This window comes from Corvus hawaiiensis, chromosome 4 (genome assembly GCF_020740725.1).
Source record: "Corvus hawaiiensis isolate bCorHaw1 chromosome 4, bCorHaw1.pri.cur, whole genome shotgun sequence".
NCBI classification, from domain to species: domain Eukaryota; kingdom Metazoa; phylum Chordata; class Aves; order Passeriformes; family Corvidae; genus Corvus; species Corvus hawaiiensis.
In genome coordinates, this window is record NC_063216.1 from 34,305,241 (window position 1) to 34,329,732 (window position 24,492).

Sequence of the window (24,492 nt, forward strand, 5' to 3'; positions counted from 1 at the left end):
TCAACTTTTAAACTGAAACACATTTTCTATGATGACACAACTAGAAACACAGAAACAGATGTGAGAGATTTTGATGCTGTCATGAAAATATCCTAAGGCATAATGGATCCAAAACAAGAGCGGGGGATCTGAAATGCTCACACTCTGCATCAAACCACTGCTCGTTTATGGTGGCTAAGCAGCATCACACACATCACAACCACATTCTGCAATGGCCAGCAGCACCCCACACTGACTTTATGAGCAGGTTCACATAAACCACAAGCCAACCTTCTCCAGCAAAAAGTGATGCTGCCCAGTCAGGAGGGGGTTTTCACAAGATTCTTCTTGTCCCAAACACAGCCTGCCCTACACAGGGCAGAGCAGAAGCCACGCACAAGTGTAAATTAATTCAGCTTTGGCGGAACTGGAAAGCAGCTAGAAACAGCTGGCTGCACTTCAGAAACTTTAGTTCTAGAAGTATCAGTGTAAAGACGCATCAAATTTACCAAACAGGACATCTGCAGGATGTTAATTTACAAGTCTTTTGCCTATTTAAGTTTCTGTAATGAAACCTGAGAGTGAAAAAGTACTCAATAGATGGGTAACAGGGACCTGATAAGAGATTGGGGTTTTTTATCACGTGAGCTGCCTTGCAGAAGTTTCCACAAACAACATGCACGGAGATATGATATGAAGGAGTTTCATGGGCTGAGATCCCCGGTACGGTGTGTGACTGTCACATCCGGGCAGCGGCCAGGCCAGAGATGGCTCCTGGCGGCACCGGCGAGCCGGGGGAGCCACCGGGCGGGTCTCGCAGGGCAGCGCTCAGCTCACACAGCCCACAGAGCTCCCGCTGTGCTGGGATGAGGACGACGCCACCGATGACAAATCACGGGTGAAAATGTAGGAAAGAAATCTGGACACCCACTCCTGGGGGGTCCAAGACCCCGCTTCTTCCCGGCTGGGTACAGACCCACCCCAGGGCAAGCAGGTGCCCCGCGGGCACGGGCCGGGGCAGTGGCAGCTCCTCAGCTCCTCGGGAACCGGCTCCTGACACCCGCCCGCCGCTCCCCGCCAGCCTTTCCGCGTCCGGCCCCGCGGGACCGGCCCGCTCGGCCCGGCGGGCGGGGGAGGCCGGGGGAGGTGGGAGGAGACGTGGGAAGGACTTCGGTTGCCACTACAAATCTGGTGACAGAGCCGCCGCCGGCACATGGCGATGGGCAGGTGGGCGCGGGGCGGCGGCAGGGCCCGGAGCGGCCGCGGGGGCGCGGGTGGTGGGCGAGTGCGGGGATGTTCGCGGCGCTCCCCCGCCGCGCGTTTCCCCGCGGCCTCCCCCGCCGCCCGCTGCGCTCCCCGCCCGGGCGGGGGTGTGGGGCGGGTGGGGGCGGCCCCGCGCGGCACTGACGTCGTGGAGGGGCCGCTCTGAGGCGGCGGCGGCTCGGGGCGCCCAAGATGGCGGCGGGTGAAGGGTGCGTGCGGGACCGGCGGGCGGGGGCGGGAGCGGCAGTGGCGCGGCGGCGCTGCTAGCCCGCCCGGGGCCGGCATGCGGGGAGCAGGTGCCCTGCGGAGGGGGGCGCGGGGCGGGAGACAGCGGCGCCTTTTCCCCGGGGAGGGACGGTAGCGGCGGCGCGGTGCCTGCGGAGGGGCACCTGAGGAGGAGGCGCTCGTTGTCGCGGGGGCGAGCCGGGCAAGGCATGGGGTCGGGGGAGCGAGACCCTGGGACCGGCAGGGGTTCTGCCGCCTTCCTGCCGCGCTCGGTGTGTGGCGGGCAACCCCTGCTTGGGGCCCGCTCCCTTCCACGTCCCTGAGGGGCCGGGAGGACGTCGAGGTGAGGGAGAGCTTGGGGAGGAGCGGAGGGTGGCGGTGAGCGGGGCCCGCCGCTCTCGGCTCCTGGCTGTGGTGGCCAGAGGCGAAGTCGCGCCATGTCGCGGTGCGCCGGGAAGCGCCGGACCTTCTGCGGGGAAGGCACCGAGCCCCGGGCCAGCGTAGCCGGGGTGTCTGCTTTCAGGGGCTGTCAGAACAGGAGCTGTCAGGGCAGTCAGAGGTGCTCGTTTTTCTAAACAGAGAGAACTGTCAAGTGTAACTTCAGACCAGTAAGAAATGCAGTGTTTTTCGTGCTTGTGTGAAAGTACTTCGGTCTGTATTGTTTATCGTGAAGTCTCCACTGCAGGAAACGCGCGGTTCTTTGCAGTAGTAGACATCGAATGTAAAGCTGTACCGCTGTCTGTGGTGTCCTGGGGTAAACGACCACTTCTAGGCAGCACATTGGATATACATTCTTTAGCTGGTTAAAAAAAAAAAAAAAATAGAGAAAAAAAAGTTAAATGGCGATCTGCACGGCTCCAGGGGAGGGAGACTGGGGGATTTCTTGTCAAAGGCTCTTCTGTTAGAAATCGGAAATAATTCATAAAATTTCTTTTTGAAGTGCTGCTTTGATTTCAAGTCTAAACTGTTACTCCTGCAGGACTGTACTGCAGCTGGAAGTTACGCACATCAGTGTTTCATTGAGTTGTTTTGTTAAAGAAAACTCGTTTGAAAAAGCATTAAAGCAGTACTTTCTAGTACTGCCTTCTAGTTAGTGTACTTGTTATCTAAAACTTTGAGTTGTTTAAGTACCCATGATTCCTGTGTTTTCAGATATTCAACAGGTACTCTGAACCTGATGAAAATCAGTTGGTAAACGGTCGGTCATCTGATTTAAAAGCCAGAATATAAATGGGGCACAAGAGCATACACACGTGTATATCTAATTGTAAAACTATGTAGTGCATTTCTAGTCTAATGCTTGAGACTTCTCATTTATGTGCCAGGCAATTAATTACACAGGTAGTGACTAAGGGAAAAATACATCCTTTTGTTTATATTTATAGTTACATTTTATAAATTAATCAGCTGTGAAAATGAACCTTAAAGTCTTAAAATCTTGAATTCTTGTTTGCATGGAACAGAAATGGAAGAAAATAATCAATTTTAGTGACTTCTAAGTTGATTTTGGCATCAACTACTTTTTCAACTCATGAATTATCCAAAAATGTACATTTTGCCAGCCATTCTTGAGTGGAACAAAAGGAACGAGCATGTCAGTAAGGCTGAGATCTGGTACAACAAAAAAATCCTTTTCTATATATCTTTGTTTTTAGCTTGTGAAACTTTGGTGCAAGAAAAAACTTCTGTGTATCTGTTTCCAGACAACTTAATGCTTTCAACAGTACTATTCTAGATGCTCGTAGTTGTTATTTTGCTTAGTACTTCAGCTCAGGTCTGTGGTAAGAACACGGGGGGGGGGGGGGGGGCAGGGAGGCTTGATCTCTGAAGTGCTGGTCAACTAATTCAAAGTTTCTTTGTGTGTGTGCACAGAACTGAACCTCAGGAGAGAAGAATGCAGAAACTAGTGCTGAATAACTTCCTTTAGGGAATTTTAACATTGGAGCATTAGCTTGTACTATTTTATTCTAGCTGCAGTGTTCTAGTAAGTGTGGGAATGAGTATGCAGTATTTTTCCTATTTCTTGCACCATTATCTGTCACTTCACTCCTGTTTTCACCCTGAGATTTTTTGCCAAGTTTTGGTTTTAAGGTACAGTTTTTAAATGTGAGTTGATGCAGTCTCAGTACTTCAAACATTCATGATGTCAGTGTGCTGCTTGACATTCATCTGAAGTTTTCTTGGTTTCAGTTTTGTACTCTAAGCTTTTTTGCAGTCTTTTCAGATATTTCTGTCTTTTTGACCAAACTGCATTTTGATTTCTTCACGTTTTTTGTCAAAGAAAGACTTCTCTCTCCCGTGCTAAGATGTTTCCTCCCCCTCCCCCTTCCACCCTGTCTCTTTTCTCCACACATCGACGTAGGTGGGAAAATGTCATGCTGGCTTGGTTGCTGGTGAGGGAGCTGGGGCTTTTAGGCTTTTCCCTTCAAGGTGCTGATCTTGCGCTTTCGTAGAATTGTGCTGCTTTTGCATGAAGAGCTTGAATGTGCGGTCCTGATTTACACAGTGGTCGTCCTGAGATCAGTGGATTACTTTTGTTCTCAGTCCAGTATCTGCTCACACTGAGGCATGTAAGCAGTTTTAGTCTTGAGAATGTTTTTAAAAGTGCAAAAAAAATAATCTGACCATATAATATTAAAAGGAAGGAAAAATAAGCCACAGGTTTTACACGGTGACTTTAACAAATCCAGAAAGAGTTGACCTGTCAGATTCCTCTGACTGACAGCATTGCTGTGTGTGACAGCCCTGTGGGAAGGCAGGGTTTAGTGTTCTTTTCTGGTCTGCTGGAAAGGACCGTTACTAATATGTTATGCAGTAGAATCTATTTATGTTAGCCCAAAACCACAAAGATGAGTCTTGACACTTAAAATTCTCTTAAAATACCATATTGAATTATTGCAGCACACTTTACATACATACTACTATCCTGAATTTTATCAGTGTTATAAAAGTTCCACTTCTTTGGGGAAAAGAGGTTATCAGACTAGAAGACACAAGATAATGCTGATGGTCTTATTTATGAAGACAATATGAAAAGCAAACTTACTCTGCACAGCTATTTGTAAAAGAATCTAATTGGCAGCCTACAGATAGATTGCCTTTTAGAAGGAATGAACGTTATGAGTGCAAGCAAGATGGAAAAGTTAAGCAAGCCATTACTTTTGTGACCACAGCACACAAGGGATCTCAACCTCCCCTAATACACTGTGGCTGGTACTTGATCTGGGAGTTGCTGAATTGCTCCCCAGAGTTCATGCTGCCTGAAATTCTTCAGTGCAGTGGGTATGGACTGGAGACAACTTAGCCAGAATGAATGAGAGATTAATGTGGGCATGTAAAACTGTGTACACTTCTTTAGTTTCTCTACAACTGGTTCAAGCTTTTCTTCATTACAGAATAAATTCTATACAACACATGCAATACTGGATGCAGATTATGTGCTTAGAGACTTATTACAGCTCTTATGTTGATATCTGTATTGTAACATTTTAAAAGGCACTAGCCATGGGCCAGTTAACCAAACAAAGCCATTTTTTGTTGAGTCTTTTAAGGACAGCTTTTCTCAAAGTACCAGATGAAGATTAGAGTTTCTGTTCTAGCTGGCTAGAACCAACCTGTTTCCCTTCCTTAGCGGTGTCATGTCATTGTACGTTAGGATTCCCTCTATCTAAAGCTTAGCTTACACTAAACCTCTGCTCTATATTGAGTAACCTGTTCTTGTGAGTTTCAGGACTGTAGAAATTGATAAATATTAGCATGTTTAAGGCTAATAGCTGGAATATAGTTTTTTTGGCTCTGTCCAGAGTTGTGTAAAGCACTCAGTACTTTTGTAGTATAGTTTATTTACCTGGAAAGAATCCAGGACCTTGCTATTGGACAGCCTAGGCCAGGTCCAGAGCATGCATTTGTAATGGCAAACTCATCTCACTTGGCATAGGCTGAATATTTGACAAAGCCTTGAACTCCTCAGGTGAATTAATTGTTTCATCTGGCAAGCACTGTGCATAATGGTACTGGTGCTGTGTGCTCTTTGGCCCTTCTGTTCAGTGACGTGGTAGGCACAAATGCCCCAGATCACATGTAATCACTTCCTGATGCATTATAGCACCATTATCATTTTTCTCTAGATGTTATAGCTAAACGAGATAGTCAAAGAAAATGGTAAAAACAAGAAAGAGAAAAACACTGTCTCTTCAATTTTTTTGCAAATCAGACACTCTCTGGGTAAATGCACCTTATAGGAGGAAGCAAAACCAGCAGCTTTGAATAAATAAACGCAACCATACAAACTTAATAAAGGATATGAGCCAGTGCCAGCCAGATTTTTAAATGATCTTCTGAAGACCTGGATTAGAAAGTTCTTATAAAGTTTGTAGTAACTGATGTAGACATCTCCTGGTGTTTCTGTCTCAAGAAATCAAGTTCTGCTTTGCCAAGTTACTCTTTCAGAGGTGTTAGGATGACGTGTTAAAATGTAGATACTTAAGATACATTATTGTAGAAATGGTATAATGAGGTTTACTGAGCACAGAGGGGCAGTGAGTTAATTAAAGGAATGGGTTAATTAAGGACTTGAGTTGTATAAAGCCTCGTTTGTCTGAACTGTTGGCACTGTGTAAACATAATAAATTTAAGTGAACTTTGCACTTCTGCACCTGTATGCTTAGGGATAGAATTAATAGGAGAATTTTGGCATCACAGAATAGTTTGAGTTGGAAGGGACCATAAAGATCCTGTCCCCCAATCCCCTGCTGTGTGCAGGGACACCTCCAATTAGACCGAGTTGCTTAAAGTCCAATCCCACCTGGCCCTGAACACTTCTAGGCTTGGGGGCTTCCTCAGCTGCTCTGAGCAACCTTTCTCACTTTAAATTGTGTTTGTGTCTGAACTCTGTAACAGTATCTTTTAACAAAATCAGTGCCCCTTAATAAAAAAGAACAAACTGGGTCTAAAGTGTAGCATTTAGTATGCTTCAGTCCTGGGCCACAAAGCGCTGGGAATATAAACAGTGGTATGGAGGCAATTTAGTGTGAATGTCGTACTGCTGTTGAAGGTGTTGAGTGTGTGAGTGTGGCTCCACATGACTGATTGCTTTCATGTGTTTGGTGGGACTCAGTTGGATGATGATTGTGATCTTAACCTCAACATGAATTTGGTACACTGGCTCCTGTAAAAGAGATACAGTTGGGTATTTATGAACTATAACTTTCTTTTTTTTAGTTGCAGATTGAAATATCATGGACAGAAAATAGTTTGGATGATGTGTTTTGCCAGCATATCTCTGCAATTTCAGTTCTAACAATGGATAAGTGTAAGCACGTAGGACGTCTGCGACTGGCTCAAGATCACTCCATTCTCAATCCTCAGAAATGGCATTGCATGGACTGCAATACTACAGAATCTGTGTGGGCGTGCCTCAGCTGCTCGCATGTGGCGTGTGGAAGATACATCGAGGAACATGCACTAAAGCACTTTCAGGAGAGCAGCCACCCAGTGGCATTGGAAGTAAATGAGCTGTATGTTTTCTGTTATCTCTGCGACGATTACGTTCTCAATGATAACGCAACCGGTGATCTAAAACTCTTGCGGAGTACATTAAGTGCAATCAAGAGTCAGAACTATGAGTGCACTACTCGAAGTGGGAGGACTTTGCGTTCTATGGGTACAAGTGATGATTCCTACCTTTCACATGGTGGTGCCCAAGCCATGCTTCGGAATGAAGATCGAATGTTCACAGCTCTCTGGCACCGACGGCGTGCAGTCCTTGGCAAAGTATTCAGATCGTGGCTTGAGTTGACACCTACTGGAAAAAGGATTTTGGAAGAAGAAAGACATCGAGAAGAAGCAGAGCTGAAAAAGGACAAAGCTAGGAAGAGAAGACAAGAACGAAAACGTGAGTTGAAAGCAGAGATGGAAAAGATGCCTCCAAGAAAGAGCAGTCGTTTACAAAATCAGATTAGAATGTCCTTAAAAACAGAACTCTGCCCTCAGAAAACACCACAGAACATGGAATCTGTGGCAGAGTTGAAAGAAACATATACCTCCGATGAACTGAGACTGAGAAAAATAAGTGACTCTCCAATTAAACGAAGGCCCACAGTGACTCCTGGAGTAACAGGACTGAGAAACCTGGGAAACACATGCTATATGAATTCTGTCCTGCAGGTATTAAGTCACTTACTTATTTTTCGAGAATGCTTTTTAAAGCTTGATCTCAACCAAACTCAGGAACTGCTGGCAACAGCAACCAATGGTAAAACAAGATCTTCGTCCAAACACCTGTCAATAGCTGCCTCAACATTACACGTGAATGAGACCCAAGAGAAAGTAAAGGGATCTTATGCTGTGAGGCGGCCTAGTTTGTCCTCTGGATTAAGTGGAGGAGCATCAAAAAGTATGGAACTCATTCAGCCCAGGGAGCCCAGTTCAAAGCATATTTCTCTCTGTCATGAGTTGCATACTCTATTCCAGGTTATGTGGTCTGGCAAATGGGCACTGGTGTCTCCTTTTGCCATGCTTCATTCTGTGTGGAGACTAATTCCAGCCTTCAGAGGGTATGCCCAACAAGATGCTCAGGAATTTCTCTGTGAACTTTTGGATAAAGTACAGCAGGAACTGGAGACTACAGGGACCAGATACCCAGCTCTCATCCCTGCTTCTCAAAGAAAACTTATAAAGCAGGTTTTGAATGTGGTTAACAACATTTTTCATGGACAGCTATTAAGTCAGGTATGCTTTATGATTACTTTTTAAAAGGTGTTTAATGATTTGTGGTTCTGGATTTACACTAGTCAGTCAGGGATGGACATACTTCAAAGGTTTGTACACTTTTAACTATTGAGGGGGGATGGTGAGGATATATTACACAGTTTCAGAAGAAATATTACACATTTTCAACAGAAGCCACCCTGTAGCCCCTACCGCTATGAAAAAACAGGCCGTGCAAACCCAATACCCAAAGACTCATAAAAGTCTTAAATTTGTCATTTTAAAATGCACCTTTCCACCTACTGAGAAATATTTGTGTTTGCTGTTAAGCACCAACTCATTTGGAGGAATAAAGAATTTACAGTTTTAAGTATGTGGCTTATCACTATAGTGATACTAGACAAGAGGTGTTAAGGAATGTGTTAATCTCGTGTAAGTGGAAACTGATTAGGTAATGGATGTCAAACAGGATATTATTTCACTAAATAGCTTGAATTTGAGATTGATTACCAGTGAGTAATTGCATGTCATGATTCTATGTACAGAAATACTAATACTTCTTTTCTGTTACAACACAAAGATACAGAAGGCTCTGTCAACACAGGAACCAAATTTGTGTGGGGAGGCAATGGTGGTTTTCCTTCTTTCTGCATGACTACTCTCTTTTTTTTATTTTCTACTTCTCAGCTCCCCATTAAGTATTTCAGTGTGTTCACTTACTGTTATGCATATCCCAACAGTGTGTGTGTACAAATGTCTGAGTAGTGACTGAACAAACAAATGCTTGTTTCTGTTGAATTAATCTAAAAACTAACCACATTGCAGGAGGAACAGAAGTTGGGAAATTCCTGGTTCCTGGAATGGATCTGTAGTATACATGAATATGTTACTGAGGGAGTGCAGAAGCATTTGATGAATACTGTGTGTAAAGAAAAGGTTTAACACAAAAATGCCTGTTCTGACTATTTGATTGATGGTTTAATGTTTTAATATGTAAAGCTAGAAATCCAAGTGGTGTTTGACTAAGGATCGTTTACTGCTACGATACCTGTAAACTTCATAGTAAGGTAACAGGGTTGTTAGCAGCATATAGCCTTCAGTCATCCTAGGTTTTGTGAAACTACTGGAAACTGTTAGATCTAGCAATAAAACCAGATCACCAGCTACCTTCCATCTGGCCCAGTGTACGAGCACTTCTGTTGGCATGCTTCCTTTCCTTCGGTAGTACATATCGTGTATCAGTGTTGCACAACTGGAAGTGTTTAGTATTTTATGTCATTAAAGTGCTTTTTTGTTTGAAAATCCCATTCCTCTCCAAAAATAACAATTTTGTTAGCAAATAAGGTAATTTTTTAGGAATACTGACAAGGTTTGCTTGTGTTCCAAACCTCCTTACAGGATTCATTGCTTTGGTAAGGATTTTCAAGGCTATAAAGACACAGCATCATTTCAGTAATAACTACTTCTTTCACATATTTTTAGCTTTCCGTGAAGAGGTTTGTGACTAGAAACCCTCCCACCTTCCTGAGACCAGGAGGGGAGTAGTGAGAATTCACTATTGAGTAAACTAAACAAACAAACCCCAAAGCAATACAAAACAAAACAAACACCCCTCACTTCCACACTATTGAGTAAAACGGAAAGGGAATTAAACAGTTTTGAGGTATCCTGTGACTTCTGTGGCTGTACAGCTCTAACTGCAGCTTCTCGATGTCTATGTGCAAAATACAGCCTTGATGATCTCAAGAATGCCTGAAGTGAGAGGAACAAGGAAAAGAGTATTGAGGCTGTTATCTGTAGTAATTTCTCCCCGGCTCATTAGGCAGTTCCCACAGACTGTCTAACACTTTACACTCCCAGTGTTCCCTTTGTCTTCTGCCACTCCTTTGTTTTAGTTTAGTCTTCACTTGTGGTTTTGAACATAATAAATATTATAAGGAAAAAGTAAGCCCTGAAGATTTACATTTCTTCTTTGTAAAATATATTCAGGTCATCTTAATGATTTAGTCCCCGGTGTTTGCACATGGAAACATGAACTTTATAAACTCTGTTAGGCAATTATTTTCCTTTCCTCAGTAAGATTCCTATGTCATGATTTCACTAGGCATTTGTCAGAACTGCTTTAATGAAATTAACAAAAAAAGCAAGAGAACACCTATTCAGGGCTGAAAAAAACCCCCAAACTTCTTGCTGTGTCATCACATCTTTGACAGTGTTAGCTCTTAAAAACAAGGAGTGTATGTTTAGTCCTTCTAGGCTTAACTTTATCTACCTATTAAATAAAGTAATACTGTGATAAATATAGTAATAAAAATAAAGTAATATGTAATACTGTGACAGTATTACAATTTCTCTCTAGAAGATAGTTGGAGCCGTTCCCAGCTGCACTTTTACATCCTACTTCATTGAAGAAGGAGACTTGAGAAGCGTGTTTCTGTGTGCAGTTGCCTTCCATTTTAGAACCCCTAAAATGTTGCTATGTGTACTGGCTTTTTGTATAGAAAATATAAGTTCAAGTTACGAGATTCTGTGAGATAATCACGTACCGTGAAGTCAGTCTTCCTGACCTTCAAACTTCAGGAGTACTATGAACTACTCTTGATAAAGTACGCAGAGGATCCCTTACAGTGCTGATAAGCTGTGTGTTTGCTTAGGTATCGCATTACTTTCACATGTGCAGCTAAACATTTTCCCCCTTCTAGTTCTAATTTAACTTGAAGGGAAGTAATAATCCTGAGTTTGCCATCAGTCTGTTGCTATTGAAGTGCTGCCTGCTTCAGCACTAACTGAATTTAGGATATAAAATAAAGAAAGCAGAAAACTGAGTGTTTGAGAATCTTATGCAGGCTACTTTTTGATAACTAGAAAAAGTTTTGGGTGATGTCAAAACAATTGCACGTTTTATATGAGGTAGTTGTTTTTGTTTTGCTATGTTCTCAGCTAATTTAAAGTAAGTTTTCTTCATCTACTGCTTGAAATATTTTACTATTTTATGGAGTACTAGACTAGGTAGTGGGTAACTCCAGAAACAGCATGAGCAAATTGCCTCTGGTTTTATTTTACGTTTATTCTAATACCTCTTTTAGGATTTCAGCTTTTTACTTTGCAGTACTGACTGTGAAACTTCAATACCTGGTACATCTAAGAGAAGTAAAGATCTGCATTATAGTTGCAAAACCCTTCCCCTCTGTTGTCTGCTCACATGCTAGTCTTCCTGCAGCCATTGTCTGGAGAGAGTGGCTCATACCTCTCAAACCCATTGGGACTCTGAGTAGATGCCAATATGTCTGTTAAAATACTAGTTGTTTTCAATCCCTCAGGGCTTGTACTCTTGTGGGAGGTCCTTACTCTCTCCTGTCCTCAGTCCTTCAATGGGAAAGGAGAAACTACTGTGCTGTGAACTCATGTGGCAGTGGTAAACTGACTGACACTGGCTCACAGATCTTTAAAGTACACTTCAAGAGCTCAAGTATGTTAGCTGTTGTCTCTCTCAAGAGTTTTTTGGCTTGTGTTTTTTTAAATGGTACCAACTAAATAGCACAGTATGTGCCAGTTTTTAAAGTATGTTTATTTCAAACTCTGTCTATATTAAGCAAGGAAGGGGACAGGTGTATTTCTAAAAATCCAGAAATTGAAATAGCAGATGTTATTTTGCACTCAGAAATCATGCAAGCAGAAATTCTTGTACAAGGATGAAATCCATCTTGAGCTCCCTTCTCCAGGCTGCACAGTCCCAGCTCTCTCAGCCTTTCCTCATAGGTCAGGTATGTCCAAGGCCTTTCATCATCTTCCTGGCCCTTTGGTGGACTCAGGCCAGCATATCCACATCTCCCTTTTTTCTGAGCACTGGGCCCAGCACTTCAGCTGTGTGGGGGCTGAGGAGAGGGGAGGGATCACCTGCCTGGACCTGCTGGTGATGCTCTGCCAACTGCAGCTGCAGAGGCTCTTGGCCTTTTTTGCCATAAGGGCATGTTACTGGCTCATGGACAGCTTGTCCCCCAGGTCATTCTCTTCCCACCCAGCCTGTACTGGTGCCTGGGTGATTCCTGCCCAGGAGCAGAACGATGTTTCCTTTTGTAGAGCTGCATGAAGTTCCCGTTGTCCCATTTCCCGGCCCTGTCCCACTCCCCCTTGTGTAGCAGTGCCCCCAGCCGGCCTACCAGCCACTCCTCCTGCTTTGTGTCATCTGCAAACTTCTCAGAGTTCAGAAAAATTGGCTCCAATATTTTTTTACAGCAGTGCCTAGTAAGAACTAGCTTTTGATACTCTAGGCATGCTTAAAACATCCTAAGCAGTTTGATTACTTCCTGATCATTTTTAAGGTGGAATCTGAGCATCTGCTCTGCTCCTGCTCAGCATGGCAGAATAACAGCATGCAGTGGTCAGAGAAATGACTATGCCAAATCCCAGAGAGTGAAGTAGGTTCTAACCAGTGTAGTATGTAAACTATTCTTGAAGTGTATTTCAGGACAGATTGTCTGAGAAAAGGGGAAGTGTGCAGTTTTTGAGTTGTTTGAAAGCCTTCAGTTTTGGGTAGTATTCTGTGGGTTAGAGTTTGGGCGAGAATGCTGAGGGTGATCCGTGTAGTCCTGAGTATTAAGTCTCCCACTGAATAGACTGTTAAAAAGATGAGAACTTCAGGTAGGTAATGGGAGGATTTGCACTTAAACCAGCTGATGTCATGTATACTGATTTCTTTATTTTGGTGTTAGTCTTTGTGCTTTTATGTTTAGCCTGAGTCACAAAATGATTGTCAAGTTGTTTTCCAAATAGGTGAAAGTAACATTTTAAATTAATCTATAAGAGGCCATTGAATCACAGACCACAGTTAGCTATGGTTATGCTTTATGTTATTCTGCTAAATAAAGATCATTTTGATGATGCTGTATGCTTATCACTGCAAGTTCAGTTGGGTTTTTTTATGCTGTCATATGAATTCTGCTTAGGGTTCCAGAGAACCCCTTCAAATTCAGTTACTTTCCTGTGCAAAAATTGAGTTACTAGTCATTATATATATGTCTCATCTAGTGAAAGCACAAAAATGGGACTGGCTGCTTTACTCTTCTTAAGACCAACAAAGAAAAAGTTAGGGCAGAGGTGGTTAAGAGTTTTCTTTCTTCCATGCAAGTGCAGGGAACATAGGCAAAACAGTTGATGATGAAGTTGGCTTTTTCTGCAGCAATATGTTAACTATTTTCTTTGGCTGCATTTACACTGAATGCCATCCAGGGCAGTGGCTGTCCATCAAGTTATTGTGGCCACAATGATGCTTGTCTGAGTAGTCTCCGTGCTTAGCTTGAATCAAGCAATTTGATCCAGCTCTTTTCAGTCTGGCCTTTGGCCCATGATTGAATACTAAGCTTTAACCAAACAATTGTATTTAGTACCCATGTTTCAAGGCATGAGAGGGTGATCAGGGCAGAACATAAGGTAGAGATTTCAGACTAGCTAAAATCTGTAATTTACTTTGCTCTAATGTAAACTTCTCATTTGCTTTGCTATAAATGACAGCACTAAAGCTTCCTATAGTAGCAATTCTGAATTATAATGGGAAGGTGGAATCAAACCCTGAGTTTGTGAAGTTTAGTCATAAAGATAGACATCACTAACCAGATTGCTAGAGTAGACTCAATTCCCTATCACTGTGGTACATACTTATGCTATACAAAGTTACACTGGACAAGTGCATAAAGTTTTTGCCCTTTGAGTTCACGTTTGGGGTTCTTTTTGTTTTGGGCTTTATAAAATCTCATCTCATTCAACCAACTTTTGAACAGTTTTTACAATTTCTGTCCCTCTTGTGAAAAAAGAAAATCTGCGTTGTGCTGTGTGAATGATAATGGGGTGTGAGATAAAGGAGTCCCAGAAAGAAGAGTGATGGCAATGTTGTGAAGCCAGTGCCAATGGACAGGGCAGTGCCAATGGATTGCACAGAAGGCTAGGAATCCTCCTGCTTTTTGGGTAATTCAGTTGGTAAGCGCAGGCCTGGCTGAGAAAAACACTTCTACCCTTGTTGCAGCCGTGCTTGGCTGTCCTTTCCCTCTGTGTCCAGGAGCAGTGAGGGCACAGGGGCTGATGGGATTGGCCGCACTTGCCCGGGTGTGTCGGGTTAATGGGCTGTGGGCAACTACATAAATCCCAGAGTTTAACTCTGCTGCAGTGAGGACTGGCTTGGATTTGAGGAAATAAGTGCAGCTGTATATCAGTACAGGGTTTTGTCCCCACAAATCGGCTTTGCTCACAGTTGCATGATGAGATGAGAAGCAGCTTTTTTGCATCTGCTTATCTTCTTCAGTTTTTTGACTGGCAAAAATTGGAAGCTGGGTCTATTAGTTTCTTTTTCTCTGGGATAGTAGTTATTAGCTAGTTGGGAAAGAAGATCTTAACCTAGATTATTAATATAATACACTAAAACTTCAGAACATGTTAAAATTATCTGTGTTGAGGTCATGTGTGTTCTTCATTCTGAGCTCCTTAATCTTAAGTGTGCATTCCTGTGCAACAAATTCTTAAGTAACTCATCAATTAAATAACCTTTTGGCCCAACAAAATTACCCATTTGTACAGCAGAAATTCATTAGTCATTCTGGGTTTAAGCTAGAGTGTGGTTGAACTATGGCCAAACATACCTTTTTGTCTTCCATGTCTAGATTTCTGCTCTGAATTACTAATAATTTGTGGCTTAGAAACGTTGCCAGATGTTAGCACTTACAAAAGATGTTCCTGACAGGGTAAATTAAAACAGAAGAATCTCCTCTTCTCTGCCATGTAAGTTTGAAGTTTTGTTTTCTAAGAACAAGGCAGTGGCATTTTCATCTTAGAACTTAAAGCAGTTAACAGCTTTCTAACTGTACTGCTAAAAGTTCGTGCTGGGACACAAATCCACATCTGCCCTAGGTGGCTGATGCAGAGATCGAGTACAAGCTGTTGCAGCTAATGAGTGCACTTACAAGAACACCTAGGAGGAAGATACCATGAGGTGATGGATCGGTCCTTATATAAATGATCATGAAATACCAAAGCAGGCTGAATAATGACCTAACAGCAAACCCTCAGAGGAAAACAAAGGAGCTTCTGAACAAAACTGAGTGTATTTTCACACTTGTGTAGGCTTACTAACCAAATTGAAGGGAACTACACTGAATTTATGTAGAACAGCAGCAGCATAAAGGAAATAACAATCTTTGGATGTCACATGAATTTTCATCCCTTTATTGCTGTGTCTTTGTGTTAGTTGTTTCAAACAACTTGTGCTGTTTTCCTAAATAGGAAGCGTGCAACACCTAATGTGTTGTCTTTCCAGCTTAGAAGAGCTACTGCTTTTAACTTATTTTCCTAAGTATTGAATGTTATAATAAATTAATTGTCCCCTGCTGTAGTATCTGCATTTTCCAGGTTGACTCACTTCACTTCTTTACATTTTATTTATGTTGTCTTACTGCTTGTCCTTTCCCTAGTGTGACGATGGATCCACTTACTGAAAGAAGAAATAAATTATTTTTACCTGTTAATTTTTCTTTGAAGAAGTGTGCTTCCTAATCCAGGCTTCCCTGGAAGACTTACAAAGTAAGAAGGATATGACTTTAAAATCCCCAGCTGTTCCTTTTTTTTTTTTATTTTCGTTTTTCTTTTTTGTGTGTATGTGTTTTTGATTTATTTGTATTTATTTTTAAATTACCCTATATTATAATTTCTCATGTAAATTTTCCTTTTGGAGAAAAGACTCCTGAGACTTCACCAGCTGCTTTCTTTTGGACAGTCCCAGACAGAACATTTTGACACTGTTTTTGTTTCTCAGTAAAACATAAGAACACTTACTTGTTTGTGATAACAGTTTTGGACATGCTGCTTCAGAGAAAAGAAATTAGGTGTATCATTTCTGTTGTTAAATGACTTTGTCTTGTCTTTGGTTATCCTTGGTTATCTCTAGGAAAAAGAATCTTTTTTTAGAGCTATGTTATGGTACACTTTTAGCAAAGTAAATTTTTGAGTGTAAGAAGCCGGTTAAATATCTTTTTTACAGGTTACATGTCTTACCTGTGACAATAAATCAAATACCATAGAACCTTTCTGGGACCTGTCCCTGGAGTTTCCCGAGAGGTATCACTGCAATGGCAAGGAGATGTCGTCTCAGTATCCATGTCTGCTGACAGAAATGCTGGCCAAGTTTACAGAAACTGAAGCTTTGGAAGGAAAGATATATGCGTGTGATCAGTGCAACAGTGAGTAAAGGCAGTATGTACTCATGCATACATTCTCTGTGTAAAATATAAACTGACAGTACAAGAACAGAAGTCTTAAAAGTGTGTTGCAAACAAAGACCTTGTTATGTCCTGGTGTGGTCACTTGACAGCTGTTACTTGCCCCCTAGAAGATTAAATTGTTCAAAAGATGTTTTGAAGTGTGGTGCTTCTTTTAGATACAGCCTCATGACACACTAATGGGGTTTCTAATTCTCCCAGCTGAAGAAGCCATCACCTTTTTAAATTAAGGTGACTAACGTAAGTGACCACAAGTATTTTTTACTTGCATCATAGAGTAATCCTTGCAAAATGGCTCTCAGAGTGTATCCTTTTTAAGGGGGCACATACCACAGATATTTAGGTCCACACAAATTCTGTGGATAAATCTTAGACTGAAATACAAGGCTGTTACCAAGATTTGTATTGTGTAACTGTGTGTTTGACCTCAGCAAAACGAAGGAAGTTTTCTTCTAAACCAGTTATACTCACAGAAGCTCAGAAGCAGCTTATGGTGTGTCGACTACCTCAGGTTCTCAGATTACACCTTAAACGGTTTAGGTAAGTAGTACTACAAAAAAAAGTGTTGCAAACAGACAGATTCAGTCTTGCTCTACCACTGCTTAGGATCAATGTTTTTCAGCATCAGTTTCATTTCCCTTTACTGGTGTGGTGAGAAATAGTTACTGGAAACTTATTTTTCTTGTTCAATTGAAACATCAGTAAGATATGTTGTAAGTAGGGAATTAACTTTTTGGATTTCAGATACTTGCTACTTTAGTACCAAAATTACTTCATTCTTGTTTTCGGTCAAAACTTACTAACCTTGCTCTGAACTTTATTGATAAAAATTAATCTTGGGATATCTTGAGGTAGAGTAGGATGCTCATAATCACTAATACACAAACCTGGACTGTATTCGGTGGAAGTCTCAGATAACCTTCCAAATACATAAATGCATTTAGCCTCAGAAGTGGACATGGCATCTCTGTGAACTCTTAGCCCGCCTATCAGTACTGTCTGTCCCTTGTACAAAGGAAACTGAAAATGAGATAGAATAAATGAGAAATACCAAAGAGGTATAATAGGTGGGAAATACTTCCCACTCACCGTTGCACAGATCCTAAGATGGATGTTTCAGAAGATGAAAACAGTAGGTACCATAGACACATTTAAAAGGCCTTGAAATAAAGAAGTGAAAGAAGAAGCCTAGAAAAAAATGCCTAGCATTTATTTTGTGCATAGGATAATAGTGAAAATACTATGTTGTGTTAAAACATAATTCAGAATGCTGTGCTCTTTCTTTCAAAAAAACCTTAAGTTTTCATTTGATTTACCTTTCCAGGTGGTCAGGACGCAATCACCGTGAGAAGATTGGTGTACATGTTAGTTTTGATCAAATGCTAAACATGGAGCCTTATTGCTGCAGGGAATCCCTCAAGTCTCTCCTGCCTGACTGCTTCATCTACGACCTGTCTGCTGTGGTAATGCATCATGGGAAGGGATTTGGCTCAGGGCACTACACTGCCTACTGCTACAATTCCGAAGGAGGTAGGAACCTGCTGGGAAATGAGCAGTGAGGGAGAAAAGGGGGAGTCGTAATTCTAAACTCATACAATGACTGTCTTTTCTCAAAAGCAAAAGGGAATCACTTGTAGCTGAACTGCCTGGAATGAGAAGTGCAGCTCTGTAGACCAATAGTTCAGTTTTTGTATTGCCTTGTTAAATGTGTTCAAGCTATAAACTCTCTTGTAAATCTGAGGAAGCTAAGCTGGGCTTTTAAAACATTGAGGCAAATAAACCAGCCCAACTGGAACAGTTTACTATTTGTACACAACTCATTAAATGGGACCAAACACTAATTAATTATTAAATATGATGCAGTTACTTAAAATCGGTGTCCTGATAACTTTCTTTTCTGGTATATTTCCCTTTTGTAGGATTTTGGGTACACTGCAATGATTCGAAACTCAACATGTGCACTATGGAAGAAGTATGCAAGGCTCAAGCCTACATTTTGTTTTACAGCCAACGACTTACTCAGGCAAATGGACATGGTAGAGTCCCCTGTCCCAGCACAGCTGAAAGTCAGCAGCATACAGAATTAGCTGGCTGTTCCATGGACAACAGTAGCAGCTAATCCAAAGCCAGTTAACTGTGTGTATGGTAAAGATTTAAATTGTCATAACTATGTATTTTTAAAAGGAAGTACAGTATTGTACCTTTTCAATGTTTATATAGTTTTGTATTAGTTGAAGTACTCTTTACAATGGTTAGTAAAAGTTTTTATTGACAATAAGTAACTAAGTACCTAGAATTTCAATACAGCTATTTTTTTAAGGAAGAGATTGCTATGTGCATTTAACTTTTACCTCAGGCTATTTTTTTAAGCTGGTTTTGTATTTTGATAATATTTTTGAATTGGTCTAGAAAACTTACTTCAAAGGGCAACTGATATTTTTCTGGTTAATTTTCTGTATATGCTTGTGTACATTTTATAGTATAGTTCTAATGATACCGTGATTCTTACTGTCTTGCAGGAATTGCTACTAGGTCTTAGAATATTGACATTCACCAGCAAGGAATGTTAAAACATATCAGATAGAAAATGAATTTTTCCAAGGCAACTTTCTGTGAAATTATTTTGCAAGCTTGAATGGCTATACTAAAGATACATGGATAGAATTTCTTAAAATCTGGACTTGAGGAAATAGAGCATGAAGTTATTTTCATGTAAGTATGGTAAGGGGAGTGTTTAATAACACAAGAATGTATCTTTACCAAGACTTGCATGTTTTAGCCTTAACAAACCTGACAACTTAAAACTCAAGTGCCAAATTCAAAGTAATTTAACAACCAAGGGCTTTTTTATTCCAAAAATTTAAAAGCTTTCTTAAACAAGCAAAAAACTCAGTAACACCCCAACAACAAAACCACACTCACTCCTCCCACTATCATTGCTACAAGAACATTAGCATCCGTTCTCTTGAATTGGACCAGCTTACTTTAAGCTGTGGCAAGCATTGTCTGTCTCAGTCATCCATTAACAAACAGCTGATGAAAAGCAGCTGCAATGTTTGCATGAAAGCATTCTCAGTCTGGTTTCATCACCCGCAACTGCTGTACCTTGTACTACATGGTCCTACCACTAGCATTAACAGAACTGTGCAGTGAGGAGAATTTAACAAGCTGGAATCATCAATCCTCCACATACAGTAGTTAATGCCAATTAAATTTTAATTGTGAAGTTATTTTGCGTAAGTCCTATGCAAATTGTTACCTCATCTTCTGCAAAGTTTTACCTCAATAAAATGCCTTGATGTGGACAGAAGAGCATGTGTGGACTGGAATTAATTCCTACACTATCATTACATTTTTAAAAATAATTTTTAGATTTTTTCTAACATTAACTATACAACTGCTTTGGCCATCTGTCAGTGATTTAACAGCTGGTTTTATAAATGACTTTTGTTATCATTTCTGTTTCTGAACGATGCCATATAGCATATAGCACATAGCTTGCATATAGCAAGCACATAGCAGCCTCAGATCTCAAACTTCTTGGTCTTGTGCTCATCCTAATTAAGTATGCAAAACAGTTCAGGTGTTGGTTTGGGGTTTTTATTTTTGGTTGCTTGGTTTTTTTGTGTTTGTGGGTTTGGTTTTTTTTTTTTTGCCAAAAGCCACCTGCTCAAGTGAGTGATCTGACAAATGTACTTGTTATGGCTATTGAGTCTTTCAAATACTTTCCTCTGCTCTTCTTGCTGGTGAGGAAATGAATGTAATTTAAACCCTTTTCTCTGCTTACAGATAGCTCAGAAAATTTGCCTTTCAGGCTTCTGATACTTTTTTTACTTCCAAGCATATCTCTTAGGAGATCATAGGGGTCTCCAGAGACTCAAGCATTAATGGAAGGGTCTGTCTTTGGATGTGTAGAGAACAACTTGGGTGTAAGAGTTCATTAGTCTCAATCACTGCTATTAAGCACATACTCAAGTCCCTTAGAAGGAATCTTACCCTGCCATCTTTACTAGAAGATTGCCTAGGCTGTACTTACAGCTATTCCCCTGCATTGCAGCAAAGATTGCTGAGTCTCAAGACTTTCTCTGAAAGACATCGTTATCTCAGCAAAAGCAAATCCAGTTTTCTTCCCATTGCTGCTCTTGGGTAGAACAAGAGAAGGGAAGGACAAAGAGAGAGTTCTAGTCCTCCGAATTGAGGGAGGGGGGAGGGTAGAGATGATTAGTGCAGTCCACCACACAGATGAGCTAATTCAGGTGCTCTTCTCCACAGCTTCTGCTTCAGTTCTTAACTAGTTCATGTAGTAGCTCTGCACCCTTTAACCAGATTAAGGCATAAGGCTGTTGGCCTCCTTTGCCATAAGGGCACATTACTGGCGCATGGACAGCTTGTCCCTCAGGTCCTTCTCTGGGCAGCTGCTTCCCACCCAGCCTGTACTGGTGCCTGGGGTGATTCCTGCCCAGGAGCAGGAGTGGTGATTCCCTTTGCAGAGCTGCATGAAGTTCCTCTTGTCTCATTTCCTGGGCCTGTCCTGCTCCCCTTGTGTGGCAGTGCCCCCAGCTGGCCTACCAGCCACTCCTCCTGCTTTGTGTCATCTGCAGACTTGCTGAGAGATCACAGGGATACAGCATACAGGCTAAAGTAGCATCGCCTTAAACTGAAAAATTGTAACTGTTTCCAGTCCCAGGTGGTAATTGATTAATGCATCCTGAGACCCCATGCCTTCACTTTTCTCTAGTAGTAATAAAGGCTTCCATAGAGCCCTCTGCCATTTAAGGGATTCAGAGATTTAGCCTTACTGAAAGAAAAAAAAAAAATTGTAGTTTCAAAAACTAGGGACACAGACACTTCAAAAACAACTAGGCAAAAAATTTACTGTTCATCTGAACTGCTGACTAGCCTACACAGCTTTTGGGTTTTTTCCTAAAGCCCTTCCTATAGAAGGGAGGTGTTAAGTATCAGTAGAAATGCAAAGCAAAGCTCAAATGAGTATGACTTTGAATTAAAAGAGTTGGGCACCTGTCACAGCAAAAACACAAATCAAAGATGATAAAAGAGTCACAGCAGAGCTGTTTGTTTTTTCTTTTACTTTAAAAATATTGAAATGTTCAAACCTATAAAAACAGAAAAGTGTCTTGAATCCTGGTAAAAAAAAATTACTATGCATATGTCTTAAAAAATGATAACCTGCTTCAAAGCATGCCATGCTCTTCTCAAGTTACATGGTCTTTATCTCTAAACACACCTTCGTGAAAGTGTTTGGCAAAAGCATTATTCTGTCAATGACTGGGGGAAATATACTGCCCACCTCCCATTCTGGACAGTTGACTGATGTTCCACAGAAGGCCGAGTACCAACAGTGCATAAACCTGGAAAATTAATAGCAGTGAAAAGACTTACTTTTTTTTGGAAGAAAGTAGGATTTGGTAAAATTCCTCCATCTCTACAAACACCAGCTGTAAAAAGCAAATTAACCAATTCCAGTTACGTTTACACATGCCATCATTAAGTTTCCATACCATCCTACTACGGTTTTGTACTGGTCTGAAATACAAGTAGTATTTTGATACACTGAAGTGAACGTGATGCAATCACGCCGAAAGACGCAGCAGTTGTTTTCTTGCTAGAACAGGAACTTCACTTGCCTCCCCACATGCCGTATTTCAGCCTCCTCTCTGAAATGTTATGGTTACACTCACCCTTAAAATACCATCTCCCTTGCAAGCCAGGTGGCTACACAGCAGCTTCCACAAAGATAACAAACTGGTTTGTTATTTCACAAGCTAGACTCTGGAGTAGGAGAGTACATTCATGGGGATAGTCCTTAGAAACACTACTTAGCACCAAGTTTATTTCCATTTTTTAATGAAATCTGCCACTAAAAAGGAAAACCCTGGTCTCTCTTGCACGGTGGCAAGTCTTAGCCAAAATGTGAAGTGCTATAAACTCCAAGACAATCTACCACCAATGCAAAAGCAGAAAAGAGTTTAAAAAGGAAACCTGTGACTCTGAACACTACTGCCTCTTCAGTAAAAGCAGCAGAATCTGGCTTTTAGGTGAAAAGCCCCTGCATTTTAAGTTTTTATTTTCCAGAAAGTTCCCAAGCTACAGCAGCTTTCAGAAACGTAAGATGACCAAACCCATCCCTCCATGCAAAACTTGTACTTCTTGGCCGGCCACGTTTGTTGCACCCGCCAGCCCCGTCTTAGCCACATCTAAGAGGAGAAGCATGTTAGTTGAGTCTAGAATTAGGAAAATCTTAGTCCATACCTTCATCAAAAGGACACGTCACTCAACGTCAAGCTGTAGACGCTCTAATGATGTGTCTCACAAGGTCTGTGTGAAAGAAAAACCCTGCCACATAGCTTCTGGTACCTAATAATCTCCACAAAAATTATCACCATTCTGGTGCACGTACAAGAAACAAGATGACCCCAGCTTCTGGGTATTTGAAAACAGACTTCAACATCTGGCTCAAAAGTCTTTGGTAAACTTTTAATTTTGTCAAGTGACAAGAGAGCATGGTTCACTTACCAGACAGCATGGCCAGGACTTTTAACACAACAACAGGAACAGGCAGCCTGAAGAGCATGAAAGCAGTAGGAAATTAATTTATTTTAAGGAGATAGAAATAGGGCTTGCCTTTTATATTGCTGGGTAGGAGGGTGAGAGGCTGCAGGAGGGCCAGCAGCACAGGACCTTTGTATCCAGATACACTAAATTTATAGGCAATAATCATCACGTTCTGCAAGTGTTTTTCTGAGTCATTTCCACTACAACTTGTTACACATGATCATCAGCCTCCACATGTGAACTAACAAACAGGCAGCAAGTTAAAAAGTTAAGAGGCCATAGTTCAAACTAGCTGTGCTAGTCTGGGTCTGTTATATTCCAGTAAAGAAAAAAAGACACAGGGAAGAAAACACATAATTCATCTGTAAAACCAAATGTTTTTAAAGTAACCATCAGTGAAGTTAAGAAAGCCTTAAGCTATAGAAACAATCCCAAGTCCTACTGAGCTTTCTAGAGAGAAAAGTCTGGAAATTGCAGATAAAGCAGGCAAAAACTGAAACACATTTGTCTTGTTTCTAGCAGACTTTGTACAAAAATAGGTGAGCTGGAAGCCACCCAGGCTCCAGGAACCTGCTTGGATCACATCAAGAAGTGCAGAAGAGTATGGTCTTCTTAGCATAAATAAAAATAGCAGCAGCAATGTACCCAGCAACCCCACTCACCAGGTTCTTTCAAGTGCCAGCTTTTACTTCGCAATGCACAAGCACCTACACTAGCTACTGTTTCTTGGGAAGCTGAGACACACATAACCACACATAACAGCTGCATAAATTAAAATTCATTGCTGGGATGCCAAAATTCCCGAACAGCAACAGCAGAAATACACATTTCAGTATTCCATTCCATCCATTTCTGCAAGTTTAAACAGCATTGAGTTTAAACAATACTTGTAATAGAGGAAAAAACCCCACCCATGCCTATTATTTTTAAACTGCAGGCAGTACATGACACTGCTCCCCTCTAAATTGCAGCTCACATGCTCAGGTTTTAAAGGACAAAAATAAAGCTTTTACCCAAAGACAGAGGAGAAAGGAACTGATACTTTTAATAAGAATTCTATAGAAAGACAGGCTGTGACTATAAAGGAGTAGGTGAAGTGTCTCTGTTTCCTAAGCACTTACATTTAAGGCACTGTTATCAACCTATTAACAGAGATGTCACTTTTATCACCAGTAACTACTGAGAATTTTAATATGCAACTAATAAGGTAAAGGTACAGCAGTGGAAGACATTGCATATAGGCCTGAAGAGCCACATGATTTAGTTTACCTTTACAAATGAGATTCAACAGTCAGATTTCACTGCAGCAGGGAGACAAATAATGACTTTTTATGTCAAGAAAACATCAAATACTCCAGATTATTGTGCCTGCACTAAGTAACTTTTAACACCCTAAAATAAATTGTTTTCCTTGTTCCCCACATCTTGTGCAATCAAATGTGAACGTTAGAGACAGGAAATCACATGAAATTTGACTGTGCCA

General features: G+C 41.3%; 1 protein-coding gene across 5 annotated transcripts; it reads left to right on the forward strand.

Moving 5' to 3' along the window:
* Window positions 1-864: 864 nt before the first annotated feature.
* Window positions 865-19,746, forward strand: USP44 (ubiquitin specific peptidase 44). Of its 5 annotated transcripts, none has more exons than XM_048301354.1 (6): window positions 865-885; window positions 6,688-8,196; window positions 16,199-16,397; window positions 16,868-16,976; window positions 17,761-17,966; window positions 18,356-19,746. In XM_048301354.1, exons 2-6 carry the CDS (start codon window positions 6,769-6,771, stop codon window positions 18,553-18,555), a joined length of 2,142 nt encoding a protein of 713 aa, XP_048157311.1. In that variant the 5' UTR covers window positions 865-885; window positions 6,688-6,768; the 3' UTR covers window positions 18,556-19,746. The 5 variants fall into 5 exon arrangements, with proteins under 5 accessions (XP_048157311.1, XP_048157314.1, XP_048157310.1 ...); XM_048301357.1 differs by lacking the exon at window positions 865-885 and adding an exon at window positions 1,144-1,206; XM_048301353.1 differs by lacking the exon at window positions 865-885 and adding an exon at window positions 1,412-1,451.
* The last annotated feature ends 4,746 nt before the right edge of the window (window positions 19,747-24,492 follow it).

Bases quoted from the DNA above. Each gene is read 5' to 3' on its own strand.
- USP44 (XM_048301354.1), top strand. From the start codon at position 6,769: ATGGATAAGTGTAAGCACGTAGGACGTCTGCGACTGGCTCAAGATCAC. The intron at 8,197-16,198 runs GTATGCTTTATG...TCTTTTTTACAG, and splicing joins ATGGACAGCTATTAAGTCAG to GTTACATGTCTTACCTGTGA. The intron at 17,967-18,355 runs GTAGGAACCTGC...TCCCTTTTGTAG, and splicing joins CTGCTACAATTCCGAAGGAG to GATTTTGGGTACACTGCAAT.